The sequence below is a fragment of the Ptychodera flava genome, chromosome 12, assembly GCF_041260155.1.
Source record: "Ptychodera flava strain L36383 chromosome 12, AS_Pfla_20210202, whole genome shotgun sequence".
NCBI classification, from domain to species: Eukaryota; Metazoa; Hemichordata; class Enteropneusta; family Ptychoderidae; genus Ptychodera; species Ptychodera flava.
This window is the reverse complement of record NC_091939.1, coordinates 22678801-22696399: the sequence shown is the minus strand read 5'-3', so window position 1 is coordinate 22696399 and position 17599 is coordinate 22678801. Positions and strand designations below refer to the sequence as shown.

Here is a 17599-nt window from a genome sequence, read left to right as displayed (position 1 = left end):
CAGTCGCTGAATGAGTTGAAAAAGTATATATTTAAGCAATATATTCAACCACACATCACAATTTTATTTTCATTTATATTTTTTCTTTTATTGTTGCAAAAAAAAGGAAATCACATTGTGGCAACATGGTGAAGAATTAATGAGAGACATATACAGATATACAGTAGCACCAGTGATACTATACCAATAACAGTGAAAATTCAAATATATATCTAATTTGCATGTCATAGTACATCAGAAAAAAAAATTCTACGTCATAAGTGACAGCATTACTCAATGACATCATTCATTCAAATTTTATAGATTCAAAACGATTTCACATAATAAATAAATTGCCCATGAAATTTGCCCCGGTGTTTACACTACAGTGGAGCAACGATTTTGCCCAAATTTCAAAATATTCACATTGGGACATATACTTGTAAATCCAATACACCATCGTTGTAGTTTTAAAAGTAACACCATCAGATGTATTGATAACATCTACCCTTAACACAAATTTTTAAAAAGTGGCAAATTAATATACAAAAATTTCTTTTTGATATTCCTGTCTTGGAAATAAATCTGAAGTTTCCAAAAATAATTTGTACTAGCAGGTTAATCAAATGGTGGGAGACGAAATGTGCATAGTCTAAATAACCATTTCACCTGCAGTCTCTGGTTTCGCTAAGTGACATGTGAGGAACCTACTTGAATCTGTTAGAACCAAAATTTCCGAGTTGGAAATAATCAGCATCTAGCTTGTAAGGTACAACTGCATAGCATCTGTTATCTGACACTTGACATTTTTCTATCGGCAGGAAAAGTGCAACACCACTTATTTAGGACCTTTAGCTACACTGAGTTGGGGTTGAGGGTCAGAGATTGTTCTTTAGGTATATGCCACCTGTTGACTGTGGCATGTACTATGATAATGGTTCTACTCCGGAATAAAAAGACGCGATGCGTACGCCGTTCGACATACTCAGTACGCCCAAATAATCACGTGATGCGGTACAAACAAACCCACATGTGTACTGAACGCGTATGGAAATACACGTACGTCTGTGCGCGTTTGCGCACATGGCTTTGTTTGTACCGTGGTCGATTCGAATTCCGGGTTCGGCCTATTACAACCAGCCACTTCATATGCAAGTTTCACTGTTGCTGGATGTGTTACAATTTGTTTTGCACTTGCACTTATATGAATGTATATTTAACAAAGGGCTCCAGATGTTGGTTGTAAAATACAAAATGTTCACAGTGATATTGGCAGAAGGGCAAGTCGCTGGTAACAGGCAAATGCAGTAACAAATTGAAAAAGAATATATGACAAGCTGCAATAAAAAAAAAGAGTATCTATTGCAGCTACAAAAACCTGATGAGTGTGGAAGGGTGGTTTTTATCGGACACGATGTTTCACAGTATCAGAGAGGTAGCAGGCAGCGTTAGGGTTGCTGAGATATGCTGAAGAATGTGGAAAGAGGTGTAGAAGATGGACATGGATGAAAAAAGTAAACAGACTGGCAAAAGTGTTTTTATCGATTGGCAAGAACATGATCCAGCATTTCTGAATATCTAGTTTGCACATGTACAGAGGCACTTGGCAAGACAGCTACTCAACACTCTGTAACCATCCCTCAAACTCCAACATTGAACATCATTGCTCCAATACCTGTTTCTCTAACATTGGGTCATTATCCTTCCAGATTTGACAGAGGCACCCATGACATCCCCCCTCCCCTACCAGGACAAAAGTTAACACAATGTTCTTTTGCGAAAACGGAACACGCAATATCTGAAAAACAACAGCCAAACAATCCCATCTTCTGTTACCCACTTGCTTGTAAAAATTCAAAACAACTGAACACAGTCCCTCTAGGGACTGTGAACTGAAAGACACATGCACAGATTGATTTCAAAATAATGTAAAAGACAATCTTGGAAAAGTTGAACAACTATTTCAAAACATAGGGCCAAAGTCCCTGAAGCTACTATAGACATGGATACAAAATTAAGTATTTCCTGACTGTATGAAATTATCTCACTAAGGTCATCCTAGGGACATGTAAACCAAATATTAAAGCTGTCTGACCAGCGGTTTTGAAAAAACAAGCAACTCAACAGTTGACAGAGTTCTGCTGTGTTATGTACAGAATAACCTTTTGTGACTCATGTATTGATGAAGAAGGTGGATATCTTTGATAGCTCATTTCAGGATGGCCTGACCAAAAATGGAGAAAAATTCCGTAAAAATACAGATTTGCATATTTCATCAGACTATATTAGTCTATAATAGCAAATAAACGAGAGTTAATTTCATTCCAATTAAAGTAAACAAGACTTGCTTAAATCAAGATTTACGTCATAAAAAAACAGCATATATGTCAGGTTATAAAGAATCTTGAGCTCGTTATCTTTCAATATCAGTATTTTCATCCTATTAATCAAGCACATTTTAACTTTCAAATGAACATTGTAAGTAAGCTCTGTTGAATAAGTTGAGACTGTACGTACTCAGAGAAAGCACACTGAAGAGACAAATGTTTGAAACTTAAGAAGTTCAAGGTCATCAAAAGCATTATAAGGAATCATGTTACACTTTCATTGCACTGTTTACACAGATTGCATAATTGCTATAAATAGCACATGAGGAATCTTACAGCCTAGCTTTACCATAAAAACCCTATCACTTTGACCACTCTTTTAACTGACCACTCTATTTTTTTCCTCAAAAAGTAATCTTATTTTATCTTACCAAGTCAACCATAAATGGAAATTAGAACTTTCTCTATCTCTATTTATTTGACCACCCTATCATGACAAACCGTTATTAGCAATTTCTTTTAGATAACATAAATGGTGGTTCAGAATATATCAAAGTTGGGATTCAGGAAAGTTGCCTTTACATGTTTTAATCCTCCAAGATGGTAAGCATTTCACTATGAACTGTCAAAAAAAGTTGAACTTTCTGATAATTCCACACTAAAATTATTTTGGCTTTGATGATTTCCTAATTAATTCAATTATTTAAAATCATATATTATTTTTTTCTGGGTGAATTGATAGGGTTTATACAGTACAAGAATTACATACAATGTAAGTCAAATTTTGACCAAAAATGACAAAAAAATTCCTTAAAAAATACACATTTGCATATTTCATCACAATTTGAACAAATCCAAGTTGGTTATCCCTAGGGACCTGTATACCAAATAACAAAGCTGTCTGATCAGCGGTTATGAAGAAGAAGATTTTTTACCAAAAACACCTTTTTGGCATTAATTTGGCCATTTTCAACAATATCAAAAAATCAAAAAAAATAGTTTCTCAAAATCATATTTTTCATCTACACAACAATATCAAATCAGTAAGTACTGCAGTTCTCAAGATATTTGAGTGGACGGACGCCTCACAAACGGACATACATACATACATACATACATACATACAGACTGACGCCGGACGCCGGACGGATACCCATCCCAATAGCTTCTATAGACTATAGTCTATAGTAGCTAAAAACTACCATGGCAGAGCATGTTTCCATGCACTTTTACAGTAAATATAGTACCTGCAATGTGAAACATGAACAATCATAAAGTATTGTGTGATACATTTATATACAAATGTCAACAAAAAAATTCTTTGCTTCCATTACAAAAATAGCATATACATAAATATCTCGGTAACTTATGAAATTTGCTTTAACGAAAATCTGGTGGAAGGTTTCACAAAATACAAAGTATCATCACTGTGTTAACAATTTCTTCTGAAGTAATATTATCAAAATTGCCTGAAAAGTTAATTACTTTTGATCATTGCATGAAATCATTGTTATCAATATTTCTAGCTAAAAATATTTGCTGATTTTCTTCGCTTATTGTATACTTAAATCATTTTGTGATACGAGCTCAAAATAATGCATTGGTCTATAATCTCATCAAAATATATACAACCTTCACATGTTGCGACCCCTCCTCTTAAACAAACCAAACCCGTATTCTTTTTGTTATAGCTTAACTATCAGAAAACTCAAATGCAATACAGTACTTCAAAGAAATGTGGGTAATGTGGGGTTTAAGTCAAGGGGCAAAATATCTCGGGGGACAGAGAAAAAGACAGACAGAGATTGAGAGAGAGACGGAGTAAGAGAGAGAAATTTACAGCTTGTGAAGACTTATACAGACTTAAAATCTTGAAAGACTTGGAATTTTGAGAGATTGAGCAGTCGCCTTTTTGTTTAAAAAGTTGATGTAGTGTTTCAAAATGTAAGATACAGTCAAAATCTTTCTAACAGGGGTTGTCTTCATTGCAATGCAGACAGTGAGCCCTGCAAGCTTCACAGACTTAAAAGATTTGGGAAATTATAAATATTACATGTACTGGTATACAGCTGATGCAGAGACAGTTCTAGATTATTTCCAAAATTGACACAGAGAGTTCAGAAGGATCATAGGTCAGAGGGCACACTGAGTGCAGAGGTCACAACAGGACATCATACAGGGAAAAATGTGTTAAAATGGGATCATATCATGACTTGTTTGATTCTATGATAAACCTTAATATGGTAGATGGCATGGAAGTCTGACGGCTCAAAGTGCACGGCCACTTAAAATATAACATCAGTCCCACCAGACAGAACTACACAACGTTATCATGTACACACACAACAAATTCCCCCTCTACATGCAGAAAACTTCCTGGTATCAAAAGTCGTACAGTAGAATCCAAGAATGTAAGCACAGCTGACTTCTCACGAAAAAAACAGCAAAAAGTTCAATTTTTTTTATACACACACTGACATTCACATCATTGTGCTTTCTTTCAATAAATATAAAACACTATGTACAAAAAAGCCACAACAATGACAGCTTTGTAAAGAATCATTCCAATTCTGATCAACCATTTCCAGCAGGGAAAGCATATCTTTGAGTCAGCCTTACATCCAAGTATAAGTCCAGTACATTTAGAATTTTTTTGATTTTCTGTGCAAAATGAAAGAATATCAGAGTTGATGTTCCTATTTTTACAGCGAGGGCACGAGTTATCGGAACACCAAATTAGGTAATTACCCAGCAACTTAGCTGAGCACTTTGCAATTTGACCTGGCATTTACCTAAACAAGAGTCTGTTTTATTGTCTGAAGACTGATAAGATATCCACCAAACTCAGCAGGCAGCTCCCACTGAGTAAACTGATATGCCTACACTGGAACAACCCATTTTCAACTGGCATCTAGTTCATGGAAAATTGTGAAAAGGGGGAATAAATATTATGATGTAACACAATCTATTGTACTCATTTTGTGTCCTGGGCCTGAACCTGATAGGTTTTGCCTCTGTATGTTATTTGGAATTGAAACATCGCAGCATCCCTTGTAAATCTAGAGTGTACAAAACTCGTCAAATTTACCACCTTCCATGAGCCCACCACCGACGTTGATGGAACAGTCCATTTTTATCATATGATGGATTGGATGGTTGCTCTGACAGTCAGTGTTTCTTCAATGTATGTAATTGTGATTAAAAAACTGGTAATAACATGCATATATACAAAAACAGGACACAAAATGACAGCGGCAAATCATGTTTTACACTTTACAACATTTTATTCCGGCCCTTCAAAACTCTCCCATCAACTACATGCAGCTGCCAGTCAAAAATGTTTTTTGCAGTGTAGGCATATCAGTTTACTTAGTGGAGGAGCTGCCTGCTGAGTGTGGTGGATATCTTATCAGTCTTCAGACCATAAAACAGACTCTTGTTTAGGTAAACGCCAGGTCAAATAGCAAAGTACACAGCCAAGTTGCTGGGTAATTACCTAATTAAGTGTTCCGATAACTCGTGCGCCAAGTGTAACATCACAAGCTTTCCACACTTGCCTGTGTTGGGTCCGCTTGCATGATTCATAGCTTTCACCTCTCAGTGTAGCACTGTATACAAATTTGTGCGACTAGAATTCTATGCTACCTAACAATGTATATACTCTCACTACGGTCTGACTGGTAGTATAAGATACGCCTAATTAATCAGTAACACTGTTGCTGATTGGTTGAAATGGGACAAAAATTGCACTCCAAGTCTGGAGCTTTGTCATTTATGAGGGCGACACAAAACTAATGAGTTAATTATTTCACCCCTTGAAATTTTTTTATACGACCAATTTGTTTTTAAACAAGGTTGAAACCACAGTACAGTGAAGCGGGGAGAAAAGGCTTTTAAGTTACACATCTCCATTTTCTGCTGAATACAATTCCAGTCTTACTTGGAAGAAGTGACACAGGATGAGAATAAATACACAAACGGACCCAGTCGGTATAATTTTGTTGTGTGACCTATGAAATCCATGCAAGTATCACAGTCACGTCACACAGAGTCAACTTGCAAAATCTGTGACATGTAGGTGAGTTTTTGCTTTCAATTTTCAAGAGATTTAGAAACCATCTCCAGGTTTGCGTAAGACTAGCCATATCCTTGCATCTGATGTGATCAAAGACTTGCACTGGTCAGGCGACTGAGACAAGGAGATTCCCGATCCTGCAAACAGCTTATAGAAGACTAAGAGTGCCCAGCATTGGAGGAATATACAGCAAGGTGATCTTGAAGACTTCATCCAGGCTGTAGGCCCATCTTTGCAAGGCATAACAATGTAACACTGGAATCACAGAACTCTGCCGCTGGATGTCCATTTCTGAGAAGCGCTCGCAACGACAAACACTGAAGTGTGACTGTATCATAAAATTGGCAGGCAGATTTTGTAGCGGATGGCTGCACAGCGCGGTTTGCTTGGTATCAGGACTGCTGATGCTCAGTACGTCTGCTCATCATCACATTCATCTGTCCAGTGACCAAACACTGAAAGGGAACACAGTGAAAAAAGTTGAAGTACCCAATAAGTTGGACAGAATGCATAGCTAGGGTACTATTGTTGGGTGATGTGTGTTACCGTAAAATCTGGCAAGTTGAACCAAGTGATAATTATTGATTTAAATGCCACATCAAATATAAATTTCACAGTATTAAACTGAGTGAAAGTTGTGGTATGAGGTGAATGTGTCATGCAAAATTATCAGAGAAATTATCACATACTCTGGAATAAAATATCTCACCATGACTACTCTGGTGTTCTGTGGAAAACAACGCTGAAAAATGTATGTTATATTAGTACAAACAAATACATATGGTTAAATGCATGTATAAGAATGCAATCTACATTTCTGCAAGGGGTTTGTTTGTACTGTGATCGATTACGTGTACTGGATGACAACACTGTCAATATATTATGCAGTTTACCTTCACATGTTTCACAGTAGGGTCTCTCTTCCAGTCTATCACCATGGTACTGAGAACCTGGTGGGCTGTCAGACATGGCCTGTTTTGGGCAGTCGTCAGTGTCATGCAAATCAAACATGTCACAGATGTCGCAGAACAGTCTCGGAGCCAACATCCTGTGTCCAGCATACCTGAGCAAATAAATAGATACATTAATCAATGAATGCATGTAATTGCAACGGTTAGTAGTAGGGTGGTTTGTAAATATAGAACATTTATTTCAACTCAAAAGGGCTTTAGAATGTTTTATCTCGACTCAAAAGGGCTTTGTGCAATTTAGATTATACCACCACTAGAGGGCGCACTAGCCATGCAGAATATACAGCCTGTGCCAATAGAGGGCGCACTAGCCAAGTAGCACATCAAAGTCTGTGGTCAACACCGATTTACCAATCAGTGTCCTGACAGTTTACAATCACCGTATGTACTAGACTATAGATGTGTACTCACTCAAAGTCATCAAATTCATCTGTCCCGTTAATACCACTCTCTTCTATGGCGTCTATCCTGGCTTGTAACTCTTCATTCTTTCTCTGCAGATCAACTATCACCGAGTTAAGGAAGTTGACCTGCACAGAAGAAAGACAAAAAGAAATTGATTCAATATTGTGTGTGATTTTCACTAGAGGCTATGATAATTATAACCCACACTTCACACAACTTGGAACAATTACCTAAGAGTTGTTGTGTTGCCGTACCAAGTAAACTGCCTTTCTCAAACACAGACACCAGCAGTAATGCCTTAAACAATTCATATGGTACCTATTCACATAGAGTGTAAATATACAATTGAAACATCCTGCTTTGAGGAAGTAGTTTTGTGATGGGTGCCAGTCTCAGACAAGCTGCAATAAATTCTTGCAATTTTATAGTCAATTTTGAAATGTCCCAGCTGTCTACACAGCAAATAATTTGGGATAAGTTCTGTAGAAGGTCAACTATTGCCACTTTACCTGTCCCTCTGCAAGGTCCTTCTCTTCCTTGAGTTGAGCAATCAATGGATCTCCTGAAATGAACAATACCCAAAGAACATGAATTAGGGTACTGCACTCACGATCAAAGGATGGTGAGCTCAAGACTCCAGTGTGGCCATAGTAACAGACTCACTGTCAGAGTATAGAGAGTTCTAGACTCCAAGCATGGTGTTGTGCCCTTGAACAAGGCACTATACTCCTCACTGTTCACTAGGTAAAGTGTTATTGGTACTTAACCTTGTAAACAGGCCTCTCACCTGTTGGATGATAGAGTCAATACGTAAACTATGCTCACAACAATCATGAGACTTCAAGTCATAAAGTCAAGTCACCATTCCAACATGTTTCAATACTTCTTTACAAATTACACAATTACACAATACACTCTCATGGAGTAGAGGATCACATGTGAGTGCTACACTAGGTTCTGAAACTTTTTATAGATCTGAAAAAATACCAACTATCTACAGACTGAAAGTATACACTACTACAACATACTTCACATCAACCCAAATTTCAACTCCCATACTGTACCAAACTTCCAGCAAATAAACAAGAGTATCCCCTTATCCAAGAGCAGATCAGAACACCGCTGAGTAATTTTGGATGCCTGATACCATCTCCTCAGACCAAATGCCAAGTTGTATTCAATAAGAAACTCCATTCTATAGCAAGCTACTGGACAACCTTCCCATCGGATTCCTTACACCTTCCTACCAGATTCCTTAAACCTTCCTGTAAGATTCCTCAAACCTTCCCATCAGATTCCTACAGGCTTACCATTCATATCATCAGTGGCGCTGGATGTGTTAACATTGTTGTGTGCTGCTAGTGTCTGTGTTTTCTGAGCCTCTACCAGTGCTGTCTGAAGTTCTTCTATCTGCTGCTGTAACTTGTACTTGTCCTTTTCTAGTTCTTCTACGGCTGTCTTGTAACTCTTGGCGATGGAACTCTCTCCCTTCAGGCTAGTGATCTGTCACAAACAGAAAGGATACCCGTTAGGTTTTCAAAGCCTATCATGCTGTGTATTTAAAGTTGCAATATGGATCAGAATTGACCTTCATATTTCAAAGATTTAACTTTATAGAAAAATCCACAACAATTTCATTTGCAGATTCGACCATTAACAGGAACACGGGGATGACTGTAATTTGAGTAAATTGATTTAATTACCGAATAAATTGCTGTTTTGGTACGTACTGTTTGCGAGATTAAAGCACAGAATTTGAAACGTCATTTTTACTATTTGAATATGTACGCATGCGTTTTTGATTCATGGTAACGGTTTATGAAATTGCAACATCGTGTCAACATGCCTAGCTAGCCTTCCCACGGGCAAGCGGTCAGGTCTGACCGCGCCCTGGGTCTCTGCTGACTGATTCGGCCTTGCAAAATGGAAGAAATTGGCCAAAAATGTTGGCAAAATAAACACTGTTTGGCCAGATCGAAAGATGGAACCAGAAAATGAGTGACACGCGACTACTGCACCACGACGAGGAGGCAGACTCTGTCTACAGTTTCTCTCGAAAACACCAACGTCGCCACTGTGTGATGATCAACTTTGCTAGCCAGCGGTGTTTCCTCGGGCAACACCGACCTACCAACACCGTGGCCGTGCGGACCCCACGATTTGTAATGTGAACCGGGCCATAGTCCCCCCGCAAGGAAATAACTTAGATCTGTTAGCATTCATTGATAATCTATATCCTTCAGGTCAAATATGCATTTTTTGGAAACAAAGAAAGACGGCAGTCTCCATCATTACATGTCATGGCATGGTCTCATTTCGATGCATCGATGGACGCGCTGACATGGCCATGCAAGATCAGACTGACAAGACAGTTGCCGAACTTCTGCAGTGGTGGATGATACTGAAGTGGGCAAAGCTTTCAAATAAATATAGCGTGCAGATACATCGCCTTTTAACATGAAAAATATAACAACATGCAACGGGGAGATGATTGCGGAAACGCTGTCAGGCACGCGGTGAACACAACCAGATCGGTGTACGTGGTCTGGACGATCAATCGAACGTACACAGTAGGTGCACACGGTGCGGCACTAACATACATGTATATGGGTGAGAAAAATCAATCACACAATCTTTTGTAGAGCTGTACTTTATCATATCGATATACTTATATTTCTGAAACATTGTGATGCTGTCAAAGTTAGGCAAACGCAAAGTTTACAATGAATTATCATCATGTATGTCAAGTTCTGTCAGCGTAACAACATCGCCCCTCCAACGTGCACTCCAGTGCGACGTCATCACTCTTGGTTGTACTTGTCACGTGGACAGCAGAAAACGCCAATGTTTTTGTTTTGAAAGTTTGTTTACAAAACAGCTTTTCTAGGCGGCCGCAACGTATCAAAATGAACGTATTTGTGTGTCAGGATTGGTAAGAGGCTTAGCTAAGAAGAGTACTTCAACGTAGTATGGTCTATTTGCTTTAGTTTTACGAAAAAAAATCGACAATTTTGATCCATATTGCAACTTTAATACTTAGATTATGTGATGCTAAGTGGTATCATGGTTCTTTTGTCATCTTGGTTGAAGCCCTGTACAGCTTTGAACTCGGCATATATTTATCATTAGGCTGACATGGGCCTAGCACATGAGCTTGATCATGAAATTGACTACTTTCACATTTAAAATGGTCATGTTGAATGAAACAGATGTAATAGGCAAAGTTTCAATGAAATAGCTTTATTGAAAAAGGATTGCTGGTTTGAGTATCAATTTAGGGTGGCTGCATACCCCAAGGACATTTGAAAAGATTATCCACAAATTACTGTGCTTTGAACAGAGCCCCTCTAAATATGCAGAAATCAAAATTTTTAATTGATTTCAGAAAATTTAAGGATAATGATTGACATGTACTCGGACACTTCTATAAATTCTAAATGTTTAGATCTCATCTAAGAGGATGAACAGTTCATTTTTATGAGAAACATGAGAAAGATTCTGACTAACATCTACTGAGACTATTTAACTATGAATTCTGAATTTTCTTATTGTATCAATCTTTGAATGTGAATTTCATCACTCAAAAGGATATCGGTTTCTTTATCGGTGGTTTCTCAACAGATGCAGTCACTCTGCTGTAGAAACCGTCACTGATTTCTGTACAAGCTGCATACATGTTGCTGTATTTTTAGAGATCGAAAAACACAGCAGATATGTGTGAAGTTGAATGAAGTCTTAGTACTATGTAACATTTTTTCATGTAAATCAAGTACTTTAACCATAGACAGTAGTTCTACTGTCTATGCTTTAACAGATATATGTACTGTTATTAAGGTAGTATGCACCTCGGGGACATGTAGTTGGACTCTCAAATTTTTACAATTCTTTCCTGATCTACTACTTGTGGGTGTTCATTTTTTTTAACTCTTGGAGTAAGAAAAATATTCACTTAGGTTTTTTGGAAATCAAAAATTTTATTTCCTCATAGACTTAACATAGGAATGGCGGCCATTTTGGATGTCAAATATTGCAAAATGTTGGGTAATTTGTTTCTCTCATACCAAACTTTACACGGTGACCCCTGATCTTTATTCTTGATTTGGTACAAGAATGGTTGAATGTTTCATTGAGAGTTAGAGCAAAAGTTTGTCTTTCATTTTTGAGGCGCATACTACCTTAACTGCAAGAACAGAGAAAATTTTTAAACACTGGAAGGTGTATCTTACCTCACTTTTCTGTCTTTCAATTTCTTTCTCTTTTTGTAAAATTAAAGAATTGGTTGCATCTAAATTTTGCTGTAAAGATTCCCGGTCGTTATTAAATTCTTTTCTAAGATTGTTTTCCCTGAGAATAAAATGAAAAATATCAGGTAAGAATCTGAGTTGGATATAGGACTAAAACTGAATTCAATTCCCAGTGTTTGCATGGGGTAGGGTCAAAGTTCAAGACAGCAGCTCTAGGTTAGAAGGAGTGGTCTAGGTGTAATTAACACTTTTTTTTCAATTAACACTGTAATTTGCCACTCTTTTAACACAATTTATCATCCTTAAACTGTTTGCTTTTTCAATTGGTTGATTTCGACAATCTAAAAATTATTGAACAATTGTAGAATGGATGAATATTGTAACACTGCAATTAGACTCTAATTAAGAAGTGTTGTGTCATTCAAGATTTTCTTAGGGCATGAAAAAACTTGCTAACCCTGACCCTAACCAACGACAATACATTTTCATTTGTCATTTTCATTTTGAGAGTACCAGATATTCCAACACTGAAATTGAACAGATGAATAACTAAATATTTTTGTCCATATTATAGAGCCTGCCATGTCTGTTTTGATTTGACCAACCCAGACAATACGGACACTGAGGTGTACAGACAGTGCTGATATCCTACAACCAAATCAGATCAAACTGCAACAAATTCGTGTCTGGGATGACTGTAAAGCTATGAAATTTGAGTGCAATGTTTCTATTCTATGAAACATCCCTGAAGTTTTGGGGTTTTTTGTAATACAATACTGGAAATAAGTTTCCAACACATCAATAAATTTCTTTCAATGTTGTTCCCACAACACAGAATATCAGCTATCGTTCTGGTGCAGACTGATCACCTTTGGTTGTATTTCAGCTTAGCCTTTTTACATATACCTATATGTGGATACATGTCAATGGTTTTGAACAATACCACTGGAAACTACAGGGTTAGAACATAAGAGGGAGAGAGGGCAGTAGACAGGCTAATAATCATCTACACTAAACTGCGGGCGCTTTCATGAACTTGAACCAACAAATCAATGATAGCGTGCGATACATGTGCTTTCATCAGAGAAGACAGAATTCATTTACGTTTTGCAGTTTTGGGAGGTGAAACGTCAACTACTTCACAATCAAATAGAGACACTTGGAAGGAGCAATATGTTTGTAGTACATTTCTGTCAGGTAATCAAACAGCACAGAATCAAAGGCTTTATTCAGAGTTCTTTTATCTGGTATTCAGATGACAGCAGAGTAAACGTTCTGGCCAAACACCCTAACATCAATCAGGTCTTCCTTGTGGAGAATGCTGGGCACCTTGGTGGCTGCTAATCTCATGATCTTACAATATATCAACGGTCTCACTATACTGAGGTGGACAAATGAAGTTTTGCAAGATCAGAACTCTACCACCTACATCCTACATGAAAGTATCCATTGCAACAAACTTTTATTGTATTTCAATGTGGTTGTATCATATCATTTATCCTTTGTGCAGAGTCTTTTTGAGTCAGCAAATATCACTGGGCTATAAGACTTTGTGAATTTACGTTCACTGCTCGGCCAGTATGACTACTCGGCTATCAAGAGAATGACCAAATACATGTTTACACATAGTGCATCTACTATCAACTACAGCAATTTTAACATGTTACATGTTAATCTATACCAATATTTTCCATGTTTGTACCGAGTTGTGATGTGTTTTTCTTTTGAAACAGAAAGAGTACAATATTCATGCACATTCTTACATTCTGTTGGTACTCAACAAATTAGAAGAGAGATGTCAATTTTAAGTAATTTCTTACAGAACTCAAACACTACTGCAGTTTTGGTTTTCTATATTGACTGTGTTACCCTGGACACAAGGAATACGGGGGAGGATAGTTAAACAGCTAAATTAAACTGGGAACGACAATGGACAGTGTCACTCCCTAACCGAACATGATTTTACATAGTTTGGAAGTGAAAACATTAGCTTGTGTAATAAATCCTACATTTTTGAAGTAACAGAGTTCATTGGGTTCTCTATTCCTGTGTCAGTGCCGATAAAGAAAATGACTCTTTACAATCACAATGAATTGTTTCAATCTGTTGGTCTGAGAACTATCATATCGACAATGCCCACAAGAAAGCTGGTAACTGGTACCGACAAATCTAAGAATGAGCATGTTTGGTGGTTGGTTTATCTGTGCTGCCCTTTATAACACATGAACTGCTCTACACATAAAAACTAACATTGCTATTCACTATGCAACAAGAGAACTGATAGTAGCACCAGACATAGAACTGATAAGGTTGTACATTTGCTTTTTTTTCAAATTTACATAGAAAAGGAAAGCAACCATGTAACACAGTTGACGGACAAGTCTCTACCGAGCAACACAGATAGCAGATTTAATATCTTTTTCTAAGTTCACCTCTACCAACAGACAAGCAAAATAAGATTTGCCTTCTTTTTAAATTGCTACACACATTTGGTACAGATATGGCAAAGTATTAGAACATATACACGGTCTTTGATGGGAAAGGAAAGCTGTAAAAAAGCAATTTTACAACAAAATCAACAATGTCACCAATGAAAAATGCACAATGCTTGCAATGGAGGGTGTTGCAATGTTGCATGTGAATGAATGACCAGCTGATGGGAACACGGATCAAAAAAATATTAGTGAATATAGCGTGAGATGAGACATTTGACAGACTGTTAGTACTGTAAGACAGGAGGGGGGAGGATACCTGCTGAAAAGTAGGTTGGTGCAATTACATGAGTCAATGTAAGCGTTAGTTCATCACGTTATCACACATGGCAACTACACCCACTTCCAGTAGGTCCAGTCTAGGGCACTAGAAATAGGCAAAGACAGAGAAAGACAGAAAGATAAAAGAGGGATGCAGTCAGAACTCCCATTCTCGGTTACAGTGAGTTATCATCATTTCTTTTATCAATATCGCGTATTAATCTTACGGTGTAACTTTCTGGCATGCACGTTTTTTGAGTAATGATGCTAAAAAACGACAATATTTCTCGTTTTGACTGTTATCAACTCGTTCATATACATGCACGGGCATTGTGACAGTTTGGCTGTAGACTCATGGCTCTCTTGGTTTCTGCCTTGCTGTGTCTCTGACAAGTTCAAACACTAGACTACCCTGGTGTGAGGTGTTCTGTGCATGCATTCCACTCTGATAAGCACAGGGTCGTGTGGTGGGTAGTTAGAATCAGGGAAGAGAGAGAGAGAAAAAAAATTCAAATAGAAACACGGCACAGAGATCCATCAGGTGATGCGGGTCATACAATGCAAAGATTTTTTCATGTCATAAACCGCAGCTTGCTGGGAACACGGCTTTGCTCACGTCATTTGTATACAATATCTTGACATGACCAGCTTTGACCGTAACACTCTGGACGGAGAGTGTACGGGATGGAGCCAGAAGCTGTCGTTTGCGGGTTATTTCACTCATGGTTAACTGAAAATCGTAATATATATATGAGGTGTTGGCTTACCGATGACAGTGTGTGTTAGGGTTTCATCAGAGCAGAGAAAGTGAAGAAATGCCCCGAGAATAAGAGAAATTATACGGAATATGTTAACATGAGTCACTCTGTGGTATGGTGACTTTTCAAAAAAAAAATATGTGGATTAGTGACAATACCATGGTTACTTTATATTAAAGGTATACAGTCACCTGTAATCTAAATATGCCTACATATGATCAAAGGGGCGTTCCTTGGTATTCAAAATGCCCATGTGAGGGCGCTGTTTTTAAAAAGCAGCCATCAACTTAAAATCTGCGATTGGTTAGATTTTCTCTTTCCATGGTAACTGTGGCAAAATTGGAACAGGTGACAGTATACCTTCAACACTTGCATCACAAAAAAGTGATACAGCTTTTGCAATTGCTAAACTTGTGAGATGTTTCCCTTTTTTCACCAGACAAAGCAGCATACAGAAAGATTAAAATTTTGGACTGGTATAAATTGATTTTGTTATATGTACAGTCAGAATAGTATTGAATTTCTTTATAAACAGAACTAAGAAAAGTGATGTGTTTGCAACATATTTGTTGTAGTACTTTAGATTGATGAGTGGATAGAAAGATATTCTGAAAAATTTTGTGAATATTCATGTGGCTGTTTGTTCAATTTACTTGTTCACATCATCTTCCATCACTCAGCAATGAAAAATAAAATTCTACGACAACAAAGCACTTAATAGGTTTGGCTTTCACAGTCTTGTAATTTTACATTGAAAGCTGCCGCTATGGACACCTCTGTGGTCACATCTGACCACTATGAATTTATCTCTCCAATACATTGCTGATAATTTTCAATTGACAAATTAAACTACAGCTGTAATTGAGACATTTACATAAGGTCCTCTGTACCATTGGTGTCCCTAGTAGACAGGTTTCAATGTATATATTATTATGTAGTATTTCTTTTGGTTTCTGTACAACCCCAATTGTAACAAATTTGTACATATATATACAAATCTGAAGGGAATTGGGGCTGTGCAGGGTCAAATGTATTTTCGGAACGGCAAACTCAAGCAATTTATCTCAACAGTTCTGCACACAGGGAAAAGGTGGGACTTTGCATGCAAATCAGAGTGCCAGGCTCTCAGAACATACATCTAAATAAATCACTGCAGAGCAGTTACCAGTCTTCTGGATATCATCATGGTTCGGGGCACAAAAATACATTTCCATAACTGTTGAATGCAGAGGAACCAGCTGATGAAAGCTATCCAGAAGATGCTACTTGCCCGTACAAACATTCAAATGCTTAATGTCATGATGGCTGCCATGCCTAATTTGAAACATTCAACTTGAAAAAACTGGAAGTTGCAGTAGTTTTGACAAATGGTAACATAAATTTGTGACAGCTTCAGTAGGGAGAACATTATGAATATTATGGCACGTAAATGACTCACAAAATCTGGTTGAGCCTTCACCAAATTAAGAACTTCACTTCTTTTGATTTTGTGGTTATTTTACGAACCTTTGTAACATTCAACTTTTTGATTAGTAGTTCTTTTGAAGTTCATTCCAAAAATTTTGAAAGACAATAACAGTGACAAGACTGAGACTATATTTACATGTAAGGATCTCCTTGTGCGTGGACAATCTGAGACAAATTTCTGCATCAAATATCACTTTTCTACATTTCAAAGAGTTTCACAAATTGAGAACCTGGCACTAACTCTCATGAGTAAGCTATCACTGAGATGTCATGGCAAGAGAGACCAGTTTGGAATTGAAATCAGAATGGTGTTACTGTCATCCCTTTCTTTCCCCTCCAAAAATGAAATTTCATCCCGTTTTCTACAACACTGCCCTCAATCATCAAACTTCAGTTTGAAGCAATGTCATTTCTAACGGTAATGCACTGGCAGATAAATGTAAAAGGTTTCCAAAGTTTGCGTGAATCTGTGCATTCACTTGTCATGACATCTCAGATATAGCTTCATCATCAGTTTTGAAAATCCATATGCACACACTTGTTAGCAAACATGCAGAGCTTGGTCATCAGTCCTTCCTTGCCTTATTGAATCTGACATCTCTTGCAGAGTTGTGCATGTA

General features: G+C 37.5%; 1 protein-coding gene across 17 annotated transcripts in view; it reads right to left on the bottom strand.

Moving 5' to 3' along the window:
* Window positions 1–5921: 5921 nt before the first annotated feature.
* LOC139145411 (CAP-Gly domain-containing linker protein 1-like) overlaps window positions 5922–17599 on the bottom strand; it is a 57167-nt gene continuing 45489 nt past the window's right edge. For 13 of the 17 annotated variants that reach the window (XM_070716562.1, XM_070716568.1, XM_070716563.1 and 10 more), the window contains 6 exons: window positions 11984–12101; window positions 9068–9260; window positions 8267–8319; window positions 7764–7882; window positions 7275–7444; window positions 5922–6836 (listed from right to left, as the gene is read on the bottom strand). In XM_070716562.1, coding sequence (XP_070572663.1) covers window positions 6790–6836; window positions 7275–7444; window positions 7764–7882; window positions 8267–8319; window positions 9068–9260; window positions 11984–12101 — 700 coding nt within the window. In that variant the 3' untranslated portion in view covers window positions 5922–6789. Of the gene's footprint in view, window positions 6837–7274; window positions 7445–7763; window positions 7883–8266; window positions 8320–9067; window positions 9261–11983; window positions 12102–14752; window positions 14853–17599 lie in introns of those variants that run through there. The other 4 variants (XM_070716558.1, XR_011554918.1, XR_011554917.1 and 1 more) reach the window with 4 other exon arrangements.